Genomic DNA, 20,042 nt, shown 5'->3' with positions numbered 1-20,042 from the left:
CCCATTTTACAGATGAGGTAACTGAGGCACAGAGAAGTGAAGTGACTTGTCCACGGTCACACAGCTGGCAGCTAGGCGGAGCCATGCCCTCTGACTCCGAAGCCCGTGCTCTTGCCACTGATCCACGTCGCTTCAACGAGTTGGAAACGAGGAAGGTGGGTCGGAGGGAAGGAGTAACAGAGGAGGAGAGAGAGAAAACTCCATCAGAGGGCGGGGTTTGCGTGGGGCTCAAAGGGCTCCGCTGGCCGCCGAGGAAGCCGGATCGGGCGGGGTCTGCGGGGAAGGGGGCCGCCCCCTTCCCCTTCTTCTCTAGCCGGAGACGCTGCGGCCGCTGTAGCCTGCACGGGCTTTAGGGCGGCGGGAACATGGCGTTGGTGGGCAACGGAGCGGAGCACCAAGCGGACGAGGTAGAGACGGGCGGCGGGGACGGGGGACGAGAGGCCGAAATACCCCGCTGGGGGGAAAGAAGGGGCAGCGGGCGGCCCCAGGCCGAGCGGGGACCGGCAGGGCCGGGGGGAGGACGCGGGACTGGGGCAGAGGGACCCACGTGTGAGGATGCTGCGGTCGGGGGACCGAAGGCCAGCGTGGCTCGGTGGGGAAAGCGCGGGCTTGGGTGGCGGAGGGCGTGGGTTCGAATCCGGCCTCCCCCACGTGGCTGCTGTGTGACCCCCGGGCAAGTCACTTCGCTTCTCCGGGCCTCAGTTCCTTCATCTGTAAAACGTGGATTAAGACTGTGAGCCCCCCCATGGGACAACCTCATCTCCTTGTGTTCCCCCCCCAGCGCTTAGCACATAGTAAGCGCTTAACAAATAACATTATTATTGTTATTATTCTCTGGGCCTCAGTTCCTTCATCTGTAAAACGTGGATTAAGACTGTGAGCCCCCCCATGGGACAACCTCATCTCCTTGTGTTTCCCCCCCCAGCGCTTAGCACATAGTAAGCGCTTAACAAATGCCAACATTATTATTGTTATTATTCTCTGGGCCTCAGTTCCTTCATCTGTAAAACGTGGATTAAGACTGTGAGCCCCCCCATGGGACAACCTCATCTCCTTGTGTCCCCCCAGCGCTTAGAACAGTGCTTTGCACAGAGTAAGCGCTTAACAAATACCAACATTATTATTATTGTTAAGGGTCAGAAGTCTTAGGGGTAACCTGAGAGTAAAATGAGCAATTTCAGAGGTGCAAGGGGAGACTGTCTCTATATGTTGCCAATTTGTACTTCCCAAGCGCTTAGTACAGTGCTCTGCACATAGTAAGCGCTCAATAAATACGATTGATGATGATGATGATGATGATGACACAAGGTGTCCACTGGCTGTCGGGGGCGGGGAGCCGGCCTGGGCACGGCTCGGTAACAGGTGGTGGTGGTGGGGCAAAGGAAACAAATGGGAGTAGCTACAGGGAGGAGGTGTGGGGCTCCCAGGAATGAGCTATTCCCAAAGGTCCCATTCCCTGTGGCAGAGAAGACAAACTCCCGGGATCCAAGCAGTTTCTGCAACCTTTACCCCGGGGACATCCACCAGGGTCATGGTCGCAGAAGAAAGCCTCTTCCTGACTCTGCTCCTCTTCTCGGAGGGCGTTGAGGGAGGAGGAGAGAGCTACCGTTTTATGATCACTTCCTCTTGTTAAACACTTTTAGAGCTGTTGACTTTTATTTGCTTCCTTGTAGGAACCTTGCTGATGGAAAAGTTATCTGATCTGGCAAATGGGGGATTCAGTCTGTGAGCCTCATGTGGGACATGAACTGTCAGATCTGATTATCTTCGATCTTACCCCAGCGTTTAGTACAATGTCTGCTACGTAAAAATAAAATAAATGATGGTATTTGTTAAGCGCTTACTATGTGCAAAGCACTGTTCTAGTAAGCGCATAACAAATACCATTAAAAAAAAAAAGTTGTGGTATGAGCCAGATTTGATGGGCTGCCTCTGCTTTGTCTCCTGACTTGGTTTTTACAGGCTTCTGCCCGCACCAAAGTTCAGTTTCAGTGGTGCGGTACTTGAGTAAGGCGACTCAGGTCAATGGCACTCTAAACATTCCTCGGCTCTGAATTTGTCTCACGGGATTGTGTTTAAACTCAAGTATTCGAAGCTTTCATTTAGTTTACCTTTTAAATAGCAGGCAGAAGGAAAGGGAAAAGGTAGGGAGGTGGTGTTGGTTCTGATAGCTACCTCCTGCAACCTCTCGGAGGATACTTAATTGCATGGTTTCCTGTGGTGCCCGAAGGCCAAACACAACCACAAACCTTTTGAACCGGAGTATTTGGTGATTAGTAGCACATGTTTATTGCTGACAGCAGAAAGAACTGTGCGTTGAACACGGATATGAGAGAGGAACAGACACACCCGTTCAGAGGGACCCACGTACACACTTTCCAATGCAGTCATTCTCCCGTGGAGTGAAGCAGCAGCAGAAACAGGAGCTAAGTGAAAGGGCAACAGTTCTAAACCTGCCACGCTCATCCTTGCTGGTTGGTAGGAATTTCAGGCAAGGCGATGGTAGGAAGTCTGCAGAGGTGTGAGGTTGATCAGTCAGTGGAGAGAGTGGTGGCTGTAACTTCATTAATCATTTTGGTATTTAACACTTGATGCTAAGCCCTGGGATAGATTTTTTTTTTTTTGAACATAATGGCATTTATTTGGCACTTAACTATGTGTTAAGTGCTGCTTTGCTGCTGGTAAATGAAGGGAAACTACAGTGGAGTGCAACTGCTGCTACTGGCTGACCAATTTTCCACCTCCTCTGACTCCTTTTGGTAAATGCACAAGGAATTCTGGCTTGCCAGTGGGATTGACCATTGAGGTGGTGAAAAAAGCTGCATCACTTTTGTTTCTCCCATCAGGGAAGAGAATCAAGTCCACCCAGTCCAGGTAACCAAGCCTGTTCTCACAGCTCAATTTGTCTCAGGCAGATGGCTATCCTTATCCTCAGTTCCATGAAGTTCTTGCTGTCCCAATCTTCCCCTTCTTCTTAGTTCTTTCTCCTTCTCTTTCCTAGTATTAATAAACTGCTTGACATATTGGGGAAAAAATAATTGTGGAATTTATTAAATGCTTACTATGTGCCAGGCACCATTTTAAGCACTGGTGTTGACAGGATAATCATGTTAGACACAGTCCCCGTCCCACATAAGGCTCACAGTCTTAATCCCCATTTTACAGATGAGGTAACTGAGGCACAGAGAAGTTAATTGACTTGTCTAAGGTCACACAGGAGGCAAGTGGCGAGCTGGGATAAGAACGCAGGTCCTCTGACTCCTAAGTCAGTGTCCTTTCCCCTCTGCCATGCTGGTTCTGTACTTTCCTCCCCCCATTCTATGCTCCTGCATTCAGATCCCACTCAATCAATCATTTATTGAGCACTTATGCTGTGCAGAGCATTCATTCATTCAATCGTATTGAGCGCTTACTGTGTGCAGAGCACTGTACTAAGCGCTTGGGAAGTACAAGTCGGCAACATATAGAGACGGTCCCTACCCAGCAATGGGCTCACAGTCTAGAAGGGGGAGACAGACAACAAAACATGTAGACAGGGGTCAAAATCGTCAGAACAAATAGAATTATAGCTATATGCACATCATTAACAAAATAAATAGAATAGTAAATATGTACAAGTAAAATAGAGTAATATCTGTACAAATATATACAAGTGCTGTGGGGAGGGGAAGGAGATAGGGTGGGGGGAGGAAGAAAGGAAAAAGGGGGCTCAGTCTGGGAAGGCCTCCTGTAGGAGGTGAGCTCTCAGTAGGGCTTTGAAGGGAGGAAGAGAGCTAGCTTGGCGGATGTGCGGAGGGAGGGCGTTCCAGGCCAGGGGAAGGATGTGGGCAGGGGGTCGATGGTGGGACAGGCGAGAACGAGGCACAGTGAGGAGGTTAGTGGCAGAGGAGTGGAGGGTGTGGGCTGGGCTGTAGAAGGAGAGAAGGGAGGTGAGATAGGAGGGGGTGAGGTAATGGACAGCCTTGAAGCCGAGAGTGAGGAGTTTTTTGCTTTCCCTATCTGTAACTTAATCATTTATCTCCCCACTAGACTGTAAGCTTCTTGAGGGCAGGGATCATGTTTACTAGCTCTCTTATTGTAAGTGCTCAGTAAATATCATTGATGGATACCTGGAGCATTCTCTGAGCCAGTCAGGTCACTTTGGAGTTGGACCATCTAGATAGCAACATTTCCCAATTTAAATTCATTTTTAAACCATAGGAAAGGCCAAAACAGCAGGAAACCTCCATTGCTATTCAAGTAAGTGTATACCGTATTACCAACTTCCTTATACTGTGTGCTAGTTATTGGTGTCAGGGCACAATCTTGGGGAAACTTCTCCCTTTTTCTCCAATCTTCCTTGTTATCAAGATGGCCATTCATTCATTCGTTCAATCGTATTTATTGAGCGCTTCCTGTATGCAGAGCACTGTACTAAGTGCTTGGAAAGTACAATTTGGCAACAGATAGACAGTCCCTACCCAACAATGGGCTCACAGGCTAGAGGGGGGAGACAGACAACAAAACAAGTAGACAGGTGTCAATACCACCGAAATGGATAAATAAAATTATAGATATATGCGCATCATTAATAAAATAGTAAATATGTACAAATATACACAGTCAGCCCTCTAGAGTAAGCTGTTTGTACACAGGGGATGTCTACCAACTCTGTTGTGTTATACTCTCCCAAGTGCTCTGTGCTCAGTAAACTTGATGGATTATGGCATTGCTTCCTAATCCATATCAAGCCAAAAGCTTCTTTGTAGTCAATACTCTTATTTTTTCCTTCCAAACCTTTTCATCAGACCTTCAATGAGCAGAATTAATTGTTGAGTTTTTTTGCTTTCTTTCCTTTTACCCCTTTTGGGGAGGAAGTGCTAATGAACAGTGAGCTAGCCAGAAGTAGGCAGAGCAAGAGGCATGAAAATTGTACAAGCTGAGTAATCAAGAACTGACAGTATGCATTCCCTGGTGACACTTGTCCAATTGTAAGGGTGGGCACTCAGTAGCTGGCCACTGGCCAAACTATAGCTCTTTGTTCACGTAAGTCACAGGCAAGCAAAGTGAGGGAAAATTGACCAACAGTGACCGGTTCCAACTTGCAGTTGACATTACCTATTAATCACCAGGCAGATCCTGCAGCCCTGGGGGCTTGGGTTATTCATCTGCCTGTATTCTTTACAGGCACCTTCTTGTTATAGTTAAACAGTAAGGTGTATTTGTGGTATTAGAATTCCTAGCTTCTGACTGTCAACCCATTGATTGTGGCTTCATCACACTATATTTTGACCCCAATCTAACTTATATTGAAATTTCACTGTGCAGACAAAAAACAATGTTTTGGACCCACATACCATTTAATCCCACCTCCAAGCCTACCCTGGGACTCTGATCAACAGACTGCATTTTGTGTGCCTTTTTTTGTTTAAAAAAAAAACACCTTTAAATGCTTTTTTTCCCCCTCTTCTACCTGCATCCTCTTAGTGATCTCATAATTATCTTCTAAATCCAGGTAGGGTGATTGAGGGGAGCACAGAGCCGTAAACTCCTCCATTATAGGAAAACTTCCTTCACCCGTGACCTGTTCCTGACCCAATCATTGAAACTTGTGTCTCCTGAGAGGGCCTCAATTTCTCCCACTCTCCAAGGATCATAGGGGAAAAACTCTGTACCGCCCCCCCAATTTCTCAGATTTTTAATTTCCTTAAATCCTTGTACCTCTGTTCTCCATCTCTTTCTCCAAGGACCTTGCCACCTGTTTCATCAATAAAATTGAAACCATCAGCTCTCCCTAAAATCTCCCCTGAACCTCTGTAGTTTCCCCTCTTCTACTCTCATAATATCTTGAGATTGCCTGCCTCGTAAAATCTCCCCCAGCCCTTCGCACCTTATTAAAACCCTTGCTCCCTAACTTCTTCCCTCCCTGACTGCCATCTTCAACTTTTCACTTCGGTGGCTTCCTCCTACTGATTTCAAAACATGCCCATGTATCTCATATTCCAAAAAAACCCCCCTCCCTAGACCTCACTGCACTCTCCAGTTATTGCTCCACTTCACTCCTACCATTCCTTTCCAAACTCCTTGAGTTAGCTGTCTACACTCATAGACTCCACTTTATTTCGTCCAACTGTGTCCTTGACCCCCTGCAATCTGGCTTCTTCTGCCTCCTTTCCATGGATACTACCCTTTCTAAAGTCACCAGTGATCTCTTTCTTGCCAAATCCAGTGGCCCCTATTCTATCCTAATCCTCCTCGACCCCTCAGTTACTTTGGGTACTGTGGACCAACCCTTTCTCCTGGAAACACTGTCTAACCATGGTTTCAATGACATTGTCTTCTCTGATTTACCTCTTCTCCAGTTGCTCCTTCTCAGCATCTCTTCTGCTCCTCCACTGCCTTGCATCCCTCAACTGTGGCAGTCCCTCATGGCTCATTTCTGGGTCCCTTTCTATTATCCGTCTACACCCACTCCCTTGGAAGACTCATTCACTCCTTTTGCAACAACTGCCGTCTATATGTGGATAAATTCCCAAATCTACCTCTCCAGCCCCTAACGTTTTACTCCCCTACAGTCTCACATATCCTCCTATCTTCAGGACACCTCTACTGGAATGTCCTGTCAACACCTCAAACTTAACATGTCCAAAACATAACTCCTCATCTTCCTAACCAAGGAGTGTACTCCCCTGACTTTCCTATGGCTTGAGACAACGCCATCGTTCTCCCTTGGTGTTACAGCTCTCTTAGTCAACCTGCACGTACAGTCACCAATTCCTGTTCCTTCTACCATCACAACATCTCTAGAATCCACCCTTTCCTCTTCATCTAAACTGCTACTGTATTTATCCAAGCACTTTGTCATATCCTGTCTATACTACTGTATCAGCTTCCTCACTGATCTCCCCTCTCCAGTCTGTACTTCATTCTGCTGCCTGGATAATTTTTTTCTAAGAAAAAAAACTCAGTCCATGTCTCTCCACTCCTTAAATGTCCAATGGTTGCCCATCCACTTCTGCAACAAACTCCTTACCATTGGCTTTAAGGCACTCAATCAGCTCTTTAGTAATAATAATAATAATAATGATGGCATTTAAGCACGTACAATCAGTCACCAATTCCTGTTCCTTCTACCTTCAAAACATTTCTAAAAACTCCTCAGCTTCAAGGCTCTCCATCACCTCGCCCCCTCCTACCTCACCTCCCTTCTCTCCTTCTACAGCCCAGCTCGCACCCTCCGCTCCTCTGCTGCTAATCTCACCGTGCTTCGTTCTCGCCTGTCCCGCTGTCGACCCCCGGCCCGTGTGATCCCCCTGGCCTGGAATGCCCTCCCTCCCAAAATCCACCAAGCTAGCTCTCTTCCTCCCTTCAAGGCCCTACTGAGAGCTCACCTCCTCCAGGAGGCCTTCCCAGACTGAGCCCCCTCCTTCCTCTCCCCCTCCTCCCCCTCCCTCCCACCTTTCCTCCTTCCCCTCCCCACAGCACCTGTATATATGTATATATGTTTGTACGTATTTATTACTCTATTTTATTTGTACATATTCTATTTATTTTATTTTAATATGTTTTGTTCTCTGTCTCCCCCTTCTAGACTGTGAGCCCACTGTTGGGTAGGGATCATCTCTATATGTTGCCAACTTGTACTTTCCAAGCGCTTAGTACAGTGCTCTGCACACAGTAAGCGCTCAATAAATACGATTGAATGAATGAAAATCCAAATTGCTACCATATTTATCCAAGCACTTTCTCATATCCTGTCTATACTGAATGAATGAATGAAAATCCAAACTGCTACCATATTTATCCAAGCACTTTCTCATATCCTGTCTATACTGAATGAATGAATGAAAATCCAAACTGCTACCATATTAATCCAAGCACTTTCTCATATCCTGTCTATACTACTGTATCAGCTTCCTCACTGATCTCCCCTCTCCAGTCTATACTTCATTCTGCTGCCTAGATAATTTTTTTCTGAAAAAAAATTCAGTCCATGTCTCTCCACTCCTTAAACATCCAATGGATGGCCATCCACTTCTGCAACAAACAGAAGCTCCTTACCACTGGCTTTAAGGCACTCAGTCAGCTCTTTAATAATAACAATAATGATGGCATTTAAGTGCTTACTATGTGCCAAGCTCCCTCACCCCACTTTATCTTATGATCTCCTACTACAACCCAGCCCACAAGTTTTATTTTTCTAATGCCAATCTTTCCACATACCTTGATCTTGTCTGTCTGCCGCTGACCCCTCACCCTCCCTCTGACTTGAACTCCCTCCCACTTCATATCTGACAGACCACCACTCTCTCCACCTTCAAAGCCCTACTATAATCACATGTCCTCCAGGAGGCCTTCCCTTATTTGCCCTCCTTTATGTATTGCTTATACTCCTATACTTGTAAACATTAAAAGTACTTCTCAGTCCATCTACTTTGCAGCCACTGCAGATCAGTGTAATTACACAAATAGTAAAAATGAGGCAAGATGGAAAGCTTATGCTTCAAACTGGTAACTGCAAAACTCATTGGTCTATAGGACAAATCTCTCCAGACATTAAACAAAACAGGTCCAGATTTCAGCCCTATGTCTTGCCATACAGAAAACAGCAGGCAGAATCCCCTGAGGTTTTGCTTGTGGTAGGGGAAACTCTGAGAAGTAATATGGACTAATGGGAGGAAAGAGCACAGGCTTGGGAGTCAGGAGATCTGGGTATTTTTGTGTCACTCACTGGGGTAGCTATAAGTGATTAAATATCACAGTTATTTATTGAGGGCTTACTGTGTGCCAAGCACTTGGGTACAATAGAATAGACACGATTCTGGGTCTCAAGAAGCTTACGATCTGGTGGATTTATTCTTACTGGTGAACAGCAGCAGGTGGGTGGAGAGTGAGAGTCTGCCAAACTACTCCTTCCCCACGGCTGATCCCTCCACCATCGTGCCTTCTGTGGTTGCTGCAGCTGGCTTCCCCGTGGCTTTCTACTCTGGCTGTGAGAAAAGCAGCCATGCTGGCAACCTCTAGTGAACAGTCTGTGTAGGGGTGGCAGGGGCAACAGCAAAGCTGGGCATTGAACAGCCTGGCTGATTGTTATTCTCACTGTTTACCTGTCACTTCTGCTTTGTGCATAGATGACAGCCGGATGAATACTTCTGTATATATTGGTTGCTCATGGGCCTCTTTATGCAGGCTGTTGTCACACCGGCTCTGTCTTGCAATCATGTATGCTTGCTTTGGCTCTTTGTCCTATATTTTGAGGTTCATTCCTTATAGGCCCCTACTTTTGGGGAGGGGGGGGGGAGAGGGAGGGAAAGTCACCTGGCATTAAAACTGACTTTTCAAAAGGCAAGAGAGGGAATGAGTCTTATGGTCTGATTCTCCTTTCTCTCGGGTGGCAGACAAGCCATTAAAGTTGCCCCCTTGGGAAATGGGACTACAGGTAAAGCTGGGTGACTTGGGGTGAATGGCCTGATCGTTGAACTAGTCAGTTTATTGATGACTACTGAGAAGCTGAGGAAAGAACCAGTCCAGGGGTCAGGCCGTTCACCTCAAGTGAGTGTTGATTTTTTGATCAGACTACAAGCACTTATTTCTTCCCACTTATTGAAATTGGAGTCATCGTGCATCAGATGGCAGTCAGTATATCTGCATAATACTAGGCTAGAGCAGTGGGAAGGTACTCTGAGCTCTGAGATTCTGATTTTTCACCACTTTAAAACAAAAGGTTTTGGCTTAACATCTTTCAGGTAGTAGTCATATCTGACCAATTTGCCAGTCGGGTCTAAAGCCATTTAATATCTTGCTGCATTGAACAGTCATCTTAGTAGGTTGGTTTTGTGCCCCAGTTTTTTCACCTCCAAATTTAATGTGTGTATATTTTTTTTTGTAGTTGAAAGAATCTTGGATTGAGGAAAAGTGTGTGTAAGATTAAAATACAACTTCAATACTTATTGATTACCAATTCCTTGTGGGCTGGGATTATGTCTACCAACTTGTATTCCTTGAAGTGCCCAGTACAGTGCTCTGCACACAGTAATTGCTCAAATACTATTGATTGATTTGATTTACTCCTTAACATGCCAGCAGTTGAATTGCGCAGAGAACAATGCATCAAATTAGGAGTTAAATGCATGGAAGTTGAATTGTGAAATGGATATTTTGTGCAGATTTCTGTTTAATCCTTCAAGGGACAGAAAGGCGTGCCAATTTGTAGAGGGTATACATTATTGTCATGTACACACTGGTATTTTGGTAAGTTCAGAGTTGGTTTAAGTCTGTTACTATGTTTAATTTTGGAGGCAACAGCAAAAGTGTGGCAATCTAGTAGTATTAAGCATTTAATGGGAAAGTTCACAGGTGGGAATTAGACATGGATCCCGTTTGAGGGCTCAATCTATGAATATATTTTGGGGCAGAGGACTAAAGGTAGGCACATTGGGATCAATGAAACAGTAAACCATTAAAACAAAGTAAGACAAGAACAGATATACAAAATGAAAATGACCGGAAGAGCAGAACTTCAAGCTCCTTGTGATTCGGAATACACAGCACACCTGTAGCCACTTGCCTTCCTGAGGCTTTTGAAACCTCATGCTACAGTTGCTATTCTCCATTCCTTCAATTGCATTTGAGTGCTTACTGTGTGTTGAGCACTGTCCTAAGCACATGGGAGAGTACAATACAACAATAAACAGACCCATTCCCTGCCCTCATTCCTGCCGGGGTAGGGGGTGGAAAGCAGGACAGAATGAGGTTTCCTTGAGGGTGCAGAAAGGGAGTTGGTGCCAGTTTCTGGGGAGGCAGTGTGGCTGGTGCAAAGGGTTCATTTGGTCATGGGGTGGGGTTTGAGGGGGCAGCATATAGGAGTCACTTCTCGATTCTAAATTTTTATGGAGATAATACTCGGTCCCCATAGGCTGAGAGGAATTGTAAATTCTTAAACTGATGAATGTGGAAATTTCAAATACCCTGATCATTTTGGAGGGAAAATGGCACAAATCCAATCTGTTGTATAAAGATGTTCCACCCAGTAAATCTCAAAATGACATGTTCGTTCCAATCAGCTTCTTGTGGGAGAGATTGTTAGGGCTGTATTTAAATCATTCTTCTTTCTAAAACCCAGTCCATTCCAGTTTCAAGGCTTGCTATGACCTGAAGAATATGGGTTTCTCTAGGTAAATATGCTTTATAGTGGCATTTTTTACATGTAGTGCTACATAATTTTTTTCTTACTCTGAGTATACAGTGCTGTCAGGGGTGGCCACTGCCTAGAAGTACTCAATAATAATTGGATCTGAGCCTTATTTTGGGTAAAACAAACTAGTGTCTACTGTTGCTTAACTGCATGTGGTGGAGAGAGGTGATGGTAATTAAGCTACTGGTGCTGTTCTTCTATTGTCAAAACATGGAGAAAAATCCTGGATGGCATGAATCAATGAACTATCATTATCAATCATCAGTGGTATTTGAGTACTTAATGTGTGCAGAGCACTGTACTAAGCGATTGGGAGAGTACAATATGAGTTTGTAGACACATTCCGTGCCCACAAGGAGCTTAGAGTCTAGAGGGGGAGATCCAAGTGCAGTGGCCTGGATGAAGGAATTGAGGTCTTATTTATCAAGTTTATAAGTAATATACCAACAGAAGGCATTGCTAATATTTTGGAAGACTGAGATAAAATTGTGTGACCATATCACCATAGTCCCTTTACCTGCAGTCTTGGCATAATCCTTGATTTCTCCCTCTCAACTTTCATGTTAAATCTATTGCTAAATTCTGTCATGTGTTCCCTTTACAACAGTTCCTAGATCTGCCTTTCCATTCAATTGGGCAATACCCTGGTACAGACCCCTATTCCATCTTGGCGTAACTACTTTATCTACTCTCTGCTCTCCAGTCTATATTTTCATTCTGCTGCCTGGATCATTTTTCTAAACATCACTTATAATAATAATAATAATGGTATTTGTTAAGTGCTGTATGTGCCAAGCACTGTTCTAAGCACTGGGATAGATATAAGGTAATCAGGTTGCCCCACATGGGGCTCACAGTCTTAATCCCAATTTTACAAATGAGGGAACTGAGGCACAGAGAAGTTAAGTAATTGCCCAAGGTCACACAACATACAAGTGGTGGAACCGGGGTTAGAACCCATGACCTCTGACTCCCAAGCCTGTGCTCTTTCCTCTAAGCCACACTGCTTCTCATGTCTCCTCACTCCTCAAAAACTTTCAATGGTTTTCTTTCCTCTCTGCATCAAGCAAGTGGAAGAAATTTCTGACCATTAGCTTTGACGCACAGTTAGCTCTCTCCTCTCTATTTATCCACACTCTTCTCCCATTGTACCCCAGCTCATTCTCTATATTACTCTCAAGCTAACCTCAGTTGGCTCATTCTTGTATCTCCTGCCTCTTAAGCCTGGCCTATACCCTCTTTCTGCCAGGAACTGCTTTCCACTTCAAATTCACCAGACCGTAGAACCTACCCATCTTCAGGGTTTGAAATCACATCTCGACCAGGAGCATTCCCCTAGTTTAAACTTTCTTCTCCTTAGGTGATACTACCTCAACCATTGCCTCAGCACTTCTGTGCCCACTACTCAAGTATGTACTGAAACCCATTGGTAGCACTTCTGTACGTGTCAACTTAATCCACTATTTAATAAACACACCTGCACTTCCATTTTCTCTTTTTCCCCATGTATCTGTGAATTATTTTGTCTACCTCACCTACCCAGATTGTATTAACAATTATTGTGGCATTTAAGTGCTCACTATGTGCCAAGTACTGTACTAAATGCTGGTACAGATACACGATAATTAGGTCGACAGAGGCAGTGTTCCACAAGTAGGATCCCCATTTTACAGATGAGGGACCTGAGACACAGAAAAGTGAAGTAGTTTGCCCAAAACAGGCAAGTGGCAGAGGCAGGATTAGAACCCAGGTCCTCTGACTCCGAGGCGCATGTTCTTTCCACTAGGGCACTCAGCTTCTCTGTAAGCTCCTTGAGGAGAAGGAACATGTCTCCTATTGTACTTTTTCCAAACATTAATTCAGTGCTCTACACAGTCACCCAAACATTTTTATCCCCTTATCACAAACAGGCTTAGGACAGGGACTGTGTCCAACCTGATTAACTTGTATCTACCCCAGCACTTAAAATAGTGCTTAACAAATACAATAATAATAACTACGTTAGTAAAACAGAAGCCATCAGGAATGATTTTCCCTAAGTTCCCCCTTGTATGTGCATATATATCTACCTCAGCACTTAGTACAGTACTGGCAGATATGTCTCTCTGGCTGCTCATTCTCAGTCGTTCACGGGCTGCTCTTCTGCCTCTCATCCTTTAACTGTGAGAGTCCCTCGAGGCTCAGTTCTGGGTCCCCTTCTATTCTCCATCTACACCCACTCCCTTGCTTATTTGCTCCCATGGCTTCAATTACCACCTCTATGTGGATGATTCCCAAATCTACATCTCCAGCCCTGATCTCTCACCCATTTGGTGGCCTTTGCATTTCCTCCTGCCATCAAAACACCTCTACTTGATTATCTCGCCAATACCTCAAACTTAACATGTCCAAAACAGAACAACTCCTCTTCCCATCCAAACCCTGTCTTCCCCTTATCACTGCAAACAGCACCACCATCTTTCCTGTCTCACAAGCCCATAGCATTTGGTATTATTCTTGACTCATCCCTCTCATTCAACCCACACATTCACTTTATCACTAAATCCTGTCGATTCTACTTGCACAACATCACTAAAATCTGCCTTTCCTCTCCATCCAAACTGCTACCATGCACTTATCCTATCCCAACTTGATTACTGTATAAGCCTCCTTGCTGACCTCCCTGTCTCTCCCCACTCCAGTCCATGCTTCACTCTGTTGCCTGGATCATTTTTCTACAAAAACATTCAGTTCCTGTTTTCCCCATTCCTCAAGAACCTCCACTGGTTGCCCATCTACTTCCACATCGAACAAAAATGCCTTACCATCAGCCTTAAATCACCTTGCTCCCTCCTACTTGAGCTCAGTGCTACAACTCAGCCCGCACCCTTTGCTCCTCTAATGCCAACCAACTCCAGCACGGCTCAGTGGAAAGAGCACAGGCTTGGGAGTCAGAGGTCATGGATTCAAATCCTGGCTCCATGGCTTGTCAGCTGTGTGACTTTGGGTAAGTCACTTAACTTCTCTGTGCCTGTTACCTCATTTGTAAAATGTGGTTTGACTGTGAGCCCCACGGACAACCTGATCACCTTATATCCTCCCCAGCGCTTAGAACAGTGCTTTGCACATAGTAAACACTTAACAAATGCCATTATTATTATTATGTATCTTGATCTCATCTGTCTCATGACTGACCACTTGCTCACATCCTGCCTCTGGCCTGGAACGCCCTCCCTCTTCATATCCAACAGTTACTCTTCCCATTGTTCAAAGCTTTATTGAAGGCACATCTCCAAGAGGCCTTCCCTGACTAATCCCTCATTTCCTCTTTTCCCACTCACTTCTTCTGTGTTGCTCAGATTTGCTTCCTTTACTCATCCCTCCCTCAGCCCCACAGCACTTATATCTTCATAACTTATTTATATTAATGTCTGTCTCCCCCTCTAGACTGTAAGCTCATTGTCAGCAGGGCGTGTCTACCAACTCTTATAATATACTCTCCCAAGCACTTAGTACAGTACTCTGCACACAGTAAGTGCTCAATAAATGATTGATAGGAAGCACTTACACTACTACCTCCATTTTCTTCTTTCCAATTGTTGCTCAAAATGGAGGTTCCCCATTTATCTCTGAAAAGTTACCCCATCCCATCTCATCTCTTCCTCCTTCTTTCCTGCCGTAATTGCACTCTCTCTCTCTCTCTCTCTCCCTCCTCCCCCCCCCCCTCCAGTCCACAGTTCTCTGCTGCCCAGATCATTTTTGTACAGAAAAGTTCAGTCCACATCTCACCACTCCTCAAGAATCTCCAGTGGCTGCCTCTACCTCCTCATCAAACTCCTTACCGTCAGCTTTAAAGTACTCAATCAGCTCTCCTGCTCCTACCTTACCGACTTCCTACTCACTGTGCTTCAGTGTTGCCTACCTCGCTGCCAACACCTCTCCCACCTCCTTCCTTTAACCTGGAACTCCCTCCCACTCCTTAAAAGCCTTATTTAAATGAAATTTCCACGAGGCCTTCTACATTACCAATGCACATGAATCTGTACCCTTTTAAGCATTTGAAATTCACCATAGCTTCAGCCCCACAGCACTTATGTACATACTTGTAATTTATTGATATTAATGTCTGTCTCCCCCTCTAGATTGTAAGCTCCTTGAGGGAAGGGAGTGTGTATACCAAGTCTGCTGTGCATACAGAGCTCAGTAAATACCATTGATTGATCCAGTTTGGACAAACCAGGGGAGCCAGATCCTTAGAATATGGAGTCTTAGTAACCAACAATCTTCAAAAATTGATTACTGCCCAACTTCTTAAACCTTGTAATGAAAATAGAATTGGGAAAGATCTCTCTTTATATGGCTCCCCTTGGTGCAGCTGTAGTAGGTGAAAGTGAAATGTTCAAAAATCCATTTGCTTTTGACCTGTCAAAAGCTAGAAATGGCTCAAGCTATTTGATTACCCTATTATACCTTTTGGTTCTATTCAGTTAAAACCTATTTCACCGTGTAATTTTCCAAGTTCTTATAGCTATAGGAGCTACCTTAGACAATATGTGGCTTGCAATACTTGTTAAGGATCTGGAAAGTGGCTATGTGAATTATTTTAATGGACTCTGAAGTGATTTCTAAATGTCTCATCAAAACAAATATTGTTGATTTAGGTGATTCTTCTGGTTGATGGTTTATTAGAGCCAGGCAAATTTTGTTTCCTTATGCATCTTACCTCATTTTCTTGTTTTAGAATTTGTAAGGTTTTGCCTGGGGGCAAATCTGTTCTCATTTTAATCCTCTAATAAAAGAAGCTTTTTGTGAGCACTTATGCTAAGCATGCTGTTTGGTATATAGTATTCTTTGGCAGACAAAAAAATTTAAGAAATAAATGTCTTTAACTTTAAATTTCCCCAAACTGATGGGTACTGCTGTACAAAGTTAATTTCATTTGCTGCTGCACATGAGTAACTTTTCTTTCTCTAGCATTTTTCACAAACACTTCTTAGCACTTGTCAATGCTATTGTCAGTTGTGTGATATACAGTTGTGGGCAAGGCCATGGAGTTAAGACTACTTAAAAATCAATATTTACTGATTGAAAATGATAACTTGCTTTGGCAATGTTCCTCCCAGTTTATAATGCCTTTTTCTATTTAAAAGAGTGGAGAGCAGAGAGAAACTCCCAAAATTTTAGCACTGTAGTGTTGGAAGGGACCTTGAAGAAAGATCAACTAATCCAGCCTCTTCTATTCAGACAGATGAATATTTCATCTAGATTTTCTATTTTTTTTTCTTTCGAGAACTCTAGGAATGGAGATTCCATAAATTCCCTTGCTAGCCCATTCCTTTGTGTGTCCTTTAATCAAGAAGTTCTTCCCTGTGTTTAACTGAAATCCCTTTTTTGAATTTAGTGGACCTGTTATCTTTCTCCAAAGAACCTGTTTTTATTCCCTTTAATTTTTTTTTGTTGCTCCCTTGTGGAACCTCTCCCATTTTCCTGTGTGCTTTTAAGGTGAACAGAAGAGGAAAGAGTACTTGAATGTCACACATATGCAAACTCTGGCATGTCCCACACTCCAGCATGTTGGGTTGTCATTTCAACTCAAATATTTTGTGTTCAACTATATCCTTGAGATTTTTTTTGTTAACTTGTGCCTGGTCTGTCTTTTCTTAGCCTGTATTTCTGGTGTTTAATGTACTTAACAATGAAAAATGATTTTATACTTGTTTCTATGAAATTTCATGTTTTTTCTGATTAGCCTGAATCACTTGGAATTCTATTTCTGTCATCTTAAGTGTTTAGCAGATCCACCCAATTTGATATCCTCTGGAAATGAATAGATCATGTTCTCCATTCCATCAATAAAGATATAGGTAAAAATCGATCTCAGGACTGGTCAGTTGCAGGACACCACTTAAAACACTCCTTCCACCTCCTTCTTTCTTCCCCCTCCCAGTTTGCCACTGTACCATTGATATTCACTCTGGGAGTAATACTTGAGCCAGCCAGCTGTGTACCTCCTGGGCCCAGACGACCCTTATACTTTTCCATTATGCCCAGTAGTGGGATTCCAGTGTGTTTGAAGATGGCTTAAGAAGACCAGGGATAGGCTGACTATTTTTATCAATTGCGTGCTTAGTTTATCTTCCCAAGCTCTCTTTCCATAGTTGGTAAAATATCAGCACCCACAGTAGTTGAGTGCCTATTGTTTACAGAGTCAAGTGTCTGAAGCACTTGGGGAACCTGCAGAAGGAATATTCATCCATTCAATCGTATTTATTGAGTGCTTACTGTGTGCAGAGCAATGTACTAGGCGCTTGGGAAGTACAAATTGGCAACATATAGAGATGGACCCTACCCAACAATGGGCTCAAAGTCTAGAAGGGAGAGACAGACAACAAAAGACAAAACGTGTAGACAGGTGTCAGTCGTCAGAACAAATAGAATTAAAGCTGTATGCACATCATTAAAATAAATAGAATAGTAAATATGTACAAGTAAAATAGAGTAATCTGTACAAATATATACAAGTGCTGTGGGGAGGGGAAGGAGGTAGGGCCGGGGAATGGGGAGGAGGAGCCCTAAGGAGCCGCAAATGCAGTCCAAACATAATACTGGTATATGTTTCAGGTCTCCATATTCATAAGGCTGTCCTCAATTGTTTACGGCCCTAATTGAACATTAGTAACAGGGAGTCAACACAGCACAGATTATGTTCCTTAAATTTCCACTGTTGCTTTTCCATTTACAATAATACAGCTGTCATCTTTTTTTATAAGTAGGTAGGAGTGAATGATCTCCTAATGTGAAATGAGACATTGTCAAGAGTAAGCTGCTCCTTCAGCACATATCAGTCAAGTACCTTCACTTCTCTGTGCCTGTTACCTCCCGTGGGACAGGGCATGTGTCTAACCCCTTTTGCCTGTATCCACCCCACATTTAGTATAGTGCATGGCACATAATAAACACTTAACAAATACCCTTATTATCAGGCACTTCAGGAGTTACAACTATTTCTAGGCTCTCCAATATAAATGTCTATCTCCCCTTCTAGACTGTAAGCTCCTCTTGGGCAGGGAACATGCCGTATACTCCTGGCTCCCCTGATTTATCTGAATCAAATTGATCCGTGGTATTTATTGAGCACTGAACTAAGAGCTCAGTAAGTACAACTGAGTGATCATAATATTTCAGTGCAAATAAAATTTGCTTTTTCAGAGGCAATGTGAAGAGTAAGCAGTTGTCCTTGGTAATGCCCTGAAATTCATATATTGTGAAATTCCAAATTGGTTAGCCATTTAATGAGAAATATTCAGTGAATATCAAAACACAGGACTGAAAATATACTGTTTCATGGTTACTAGGCAAAAGATTTGACAAGTGTAAATGTTTCTAAACTTTTTTCACTGAGCAGAATCAGTGAGCACCTGCTGTACTCAGTGTTTAGGAAAGTACAGGAGAAGCAAAACACAGGTGCTCTGCCCAGAGCACCTGCTGTACTCAGTGTTTAGGAAAGTACAGAAGCAAAACACAGGTGCTCTGCCCAGAGGAATTTTTAATCTGAGGAGAGGGAGATGTAATTTATTTTTAAGCAGGAAGAGCAGGAGGAAGAGGAGAGGTATAACCAGAAGTAGAAGTAGTAAATTAGGATGAAATGGCTGAATGACTGAATATACAACTTAGTGTATGCGGAGCATTGTACTATGTGCAATGCAACAGAGCTGGTAGGCACATTCCCCCGCCAGCAAGGAGCTTACATATGCATGCTGAAGTTAGGAATTAAATGTTTTAAAGGTGACTGAGTTAATGTGACCTAGAATGTTATGAATTAATAGGGGAACACTTACTGGAGGAAGTGGGAAGTGGGATTTTAGGAGGGCTATGAAAATTGGGGAGATCTGTAGTGTGAATTGGTGGGGGAAGTGAGTTCCAGGCCAGTGGAACAGTGAGGGGTGGGAGAGTTGAGAATGAGATTGTGATCTTGGAAGGAGTGAAGAGTAAGGGCTGACAAACAGCAGGTGATGAGCCAATCTATAAGCGGGGGAAGCCTTGAAGCCAATTGTGAGGAGTTTTTGCTTTCTGTGGAGGGAGAAGAGTAGCCATTGGAAGTTTGAGGCCAGGAGACGTATGTCCTAAGGAAGTCCTTCAAGTTCCCTGTGGCAGTGTGTAGTATTGGGTGAATTGAGGAAAGGCTGGAAGACAAATGATAAGGGTGATACAGAAGCCCTAACGGTAGTATGACCAGAGCTTGGATCGGGGAGGTATATGCTTGAGTGAAGAGGATGGGGTGCATGTGGGAAATGTGGTGGAAGATATAGAAGTAATCAGTATTTGAATAAAGAACACCTCCAAAGTTGCAGGATTCTGGAAAGGGGGGAGTATGCTGGTGTTCTCAACAGAAATGGGACAGGGAGGAGGAGTATGTTAAGAAGGGAAGATGAGATGCTCAGTTTTAGACAAGTTGATTTGAGGTGTTGCCTCCAGGACATTTCCTCTTGGATGCCCTGCCAAGAGGAGAGGCTGTATTAAATCTCATCTAATGAAATCAGCTTCTCACTCATACTACTTTATTGAATTTCACAAAGCTCTGGGATAAGAAATTTGAAGACTATAAACACTTGAGTTCTAACAATATAACCTGATGTGGTTTTTAATTTTTAAACTAAGTTAAGATGGTTCAAAACCCAGGGTATGTACCTAAAAGCAGGTTAGAACAGATTAGTATCTGAGTCAGGTTTGCTACATTACAATTACTAGCTTTTTCTTTTTTTAAAAAAAAAAATAGCATGTTGCCTCAGACCCTACCAGATTGGTTCTTACCTGAAAGGTTTTTTTAAAAAATATAAAATTGCATGTTTTCAGTCATCCACTATAATATTTGTCTGAATCCATTTCCTTA

The 20,042-nt window shown here is 43.7% G+C and overlaps 1 protein-coding gene across 2 annotated transcripts in view; it reads left to right on the top strand.

Annotated features, from left to right (window-relative positions):
* The first annotated feature begins 313 nt into the window (after positions 1 to 313).
* TTC39B (tetratricopeptide repeat domain 39B) overlaps positions 314 to 20,042 on the top strand; it is a 131,598-nt gene continuing 111,869 nt past the window's right edge. For both annotated transcript variants that reach the window (XM_038769404.1, XM_038769402.1), the window contains exon 1: positions 314 to 407. In XM_038769404.1, coding sequence (XP_038625332.1) covers positions 366 to 407 — 42 coding nt within the window. In that variant the 5' untranslated portion in view covers positions 314 to 365. The remainder of the gene's footprint in view (positions 408 to 20,042) is intronic.

This window comes from Tachyglossus aculeatus, chromosome X4 (assembly GCF_015852505.1).
Source record: "Tachyglossus aculeatus isolate mTacAcu1 chromosome X4, mTacAcu1.pri, whole genome shotgun sequence".
In the NCBI taxonomy this organism is placed as follows: domain Eukaryota; kingdom Metazoa; phylum Chordata; class Mammalia; order Monotremata; family Tachyglossidae; genus Tachyglossus; species Tachyglossus aculeatus.
The sequence above is the reverse complement of the archived record's forward strand: the minus strand, read 5'-3'. Positions and strand labels throughout refer to the sequence as shown.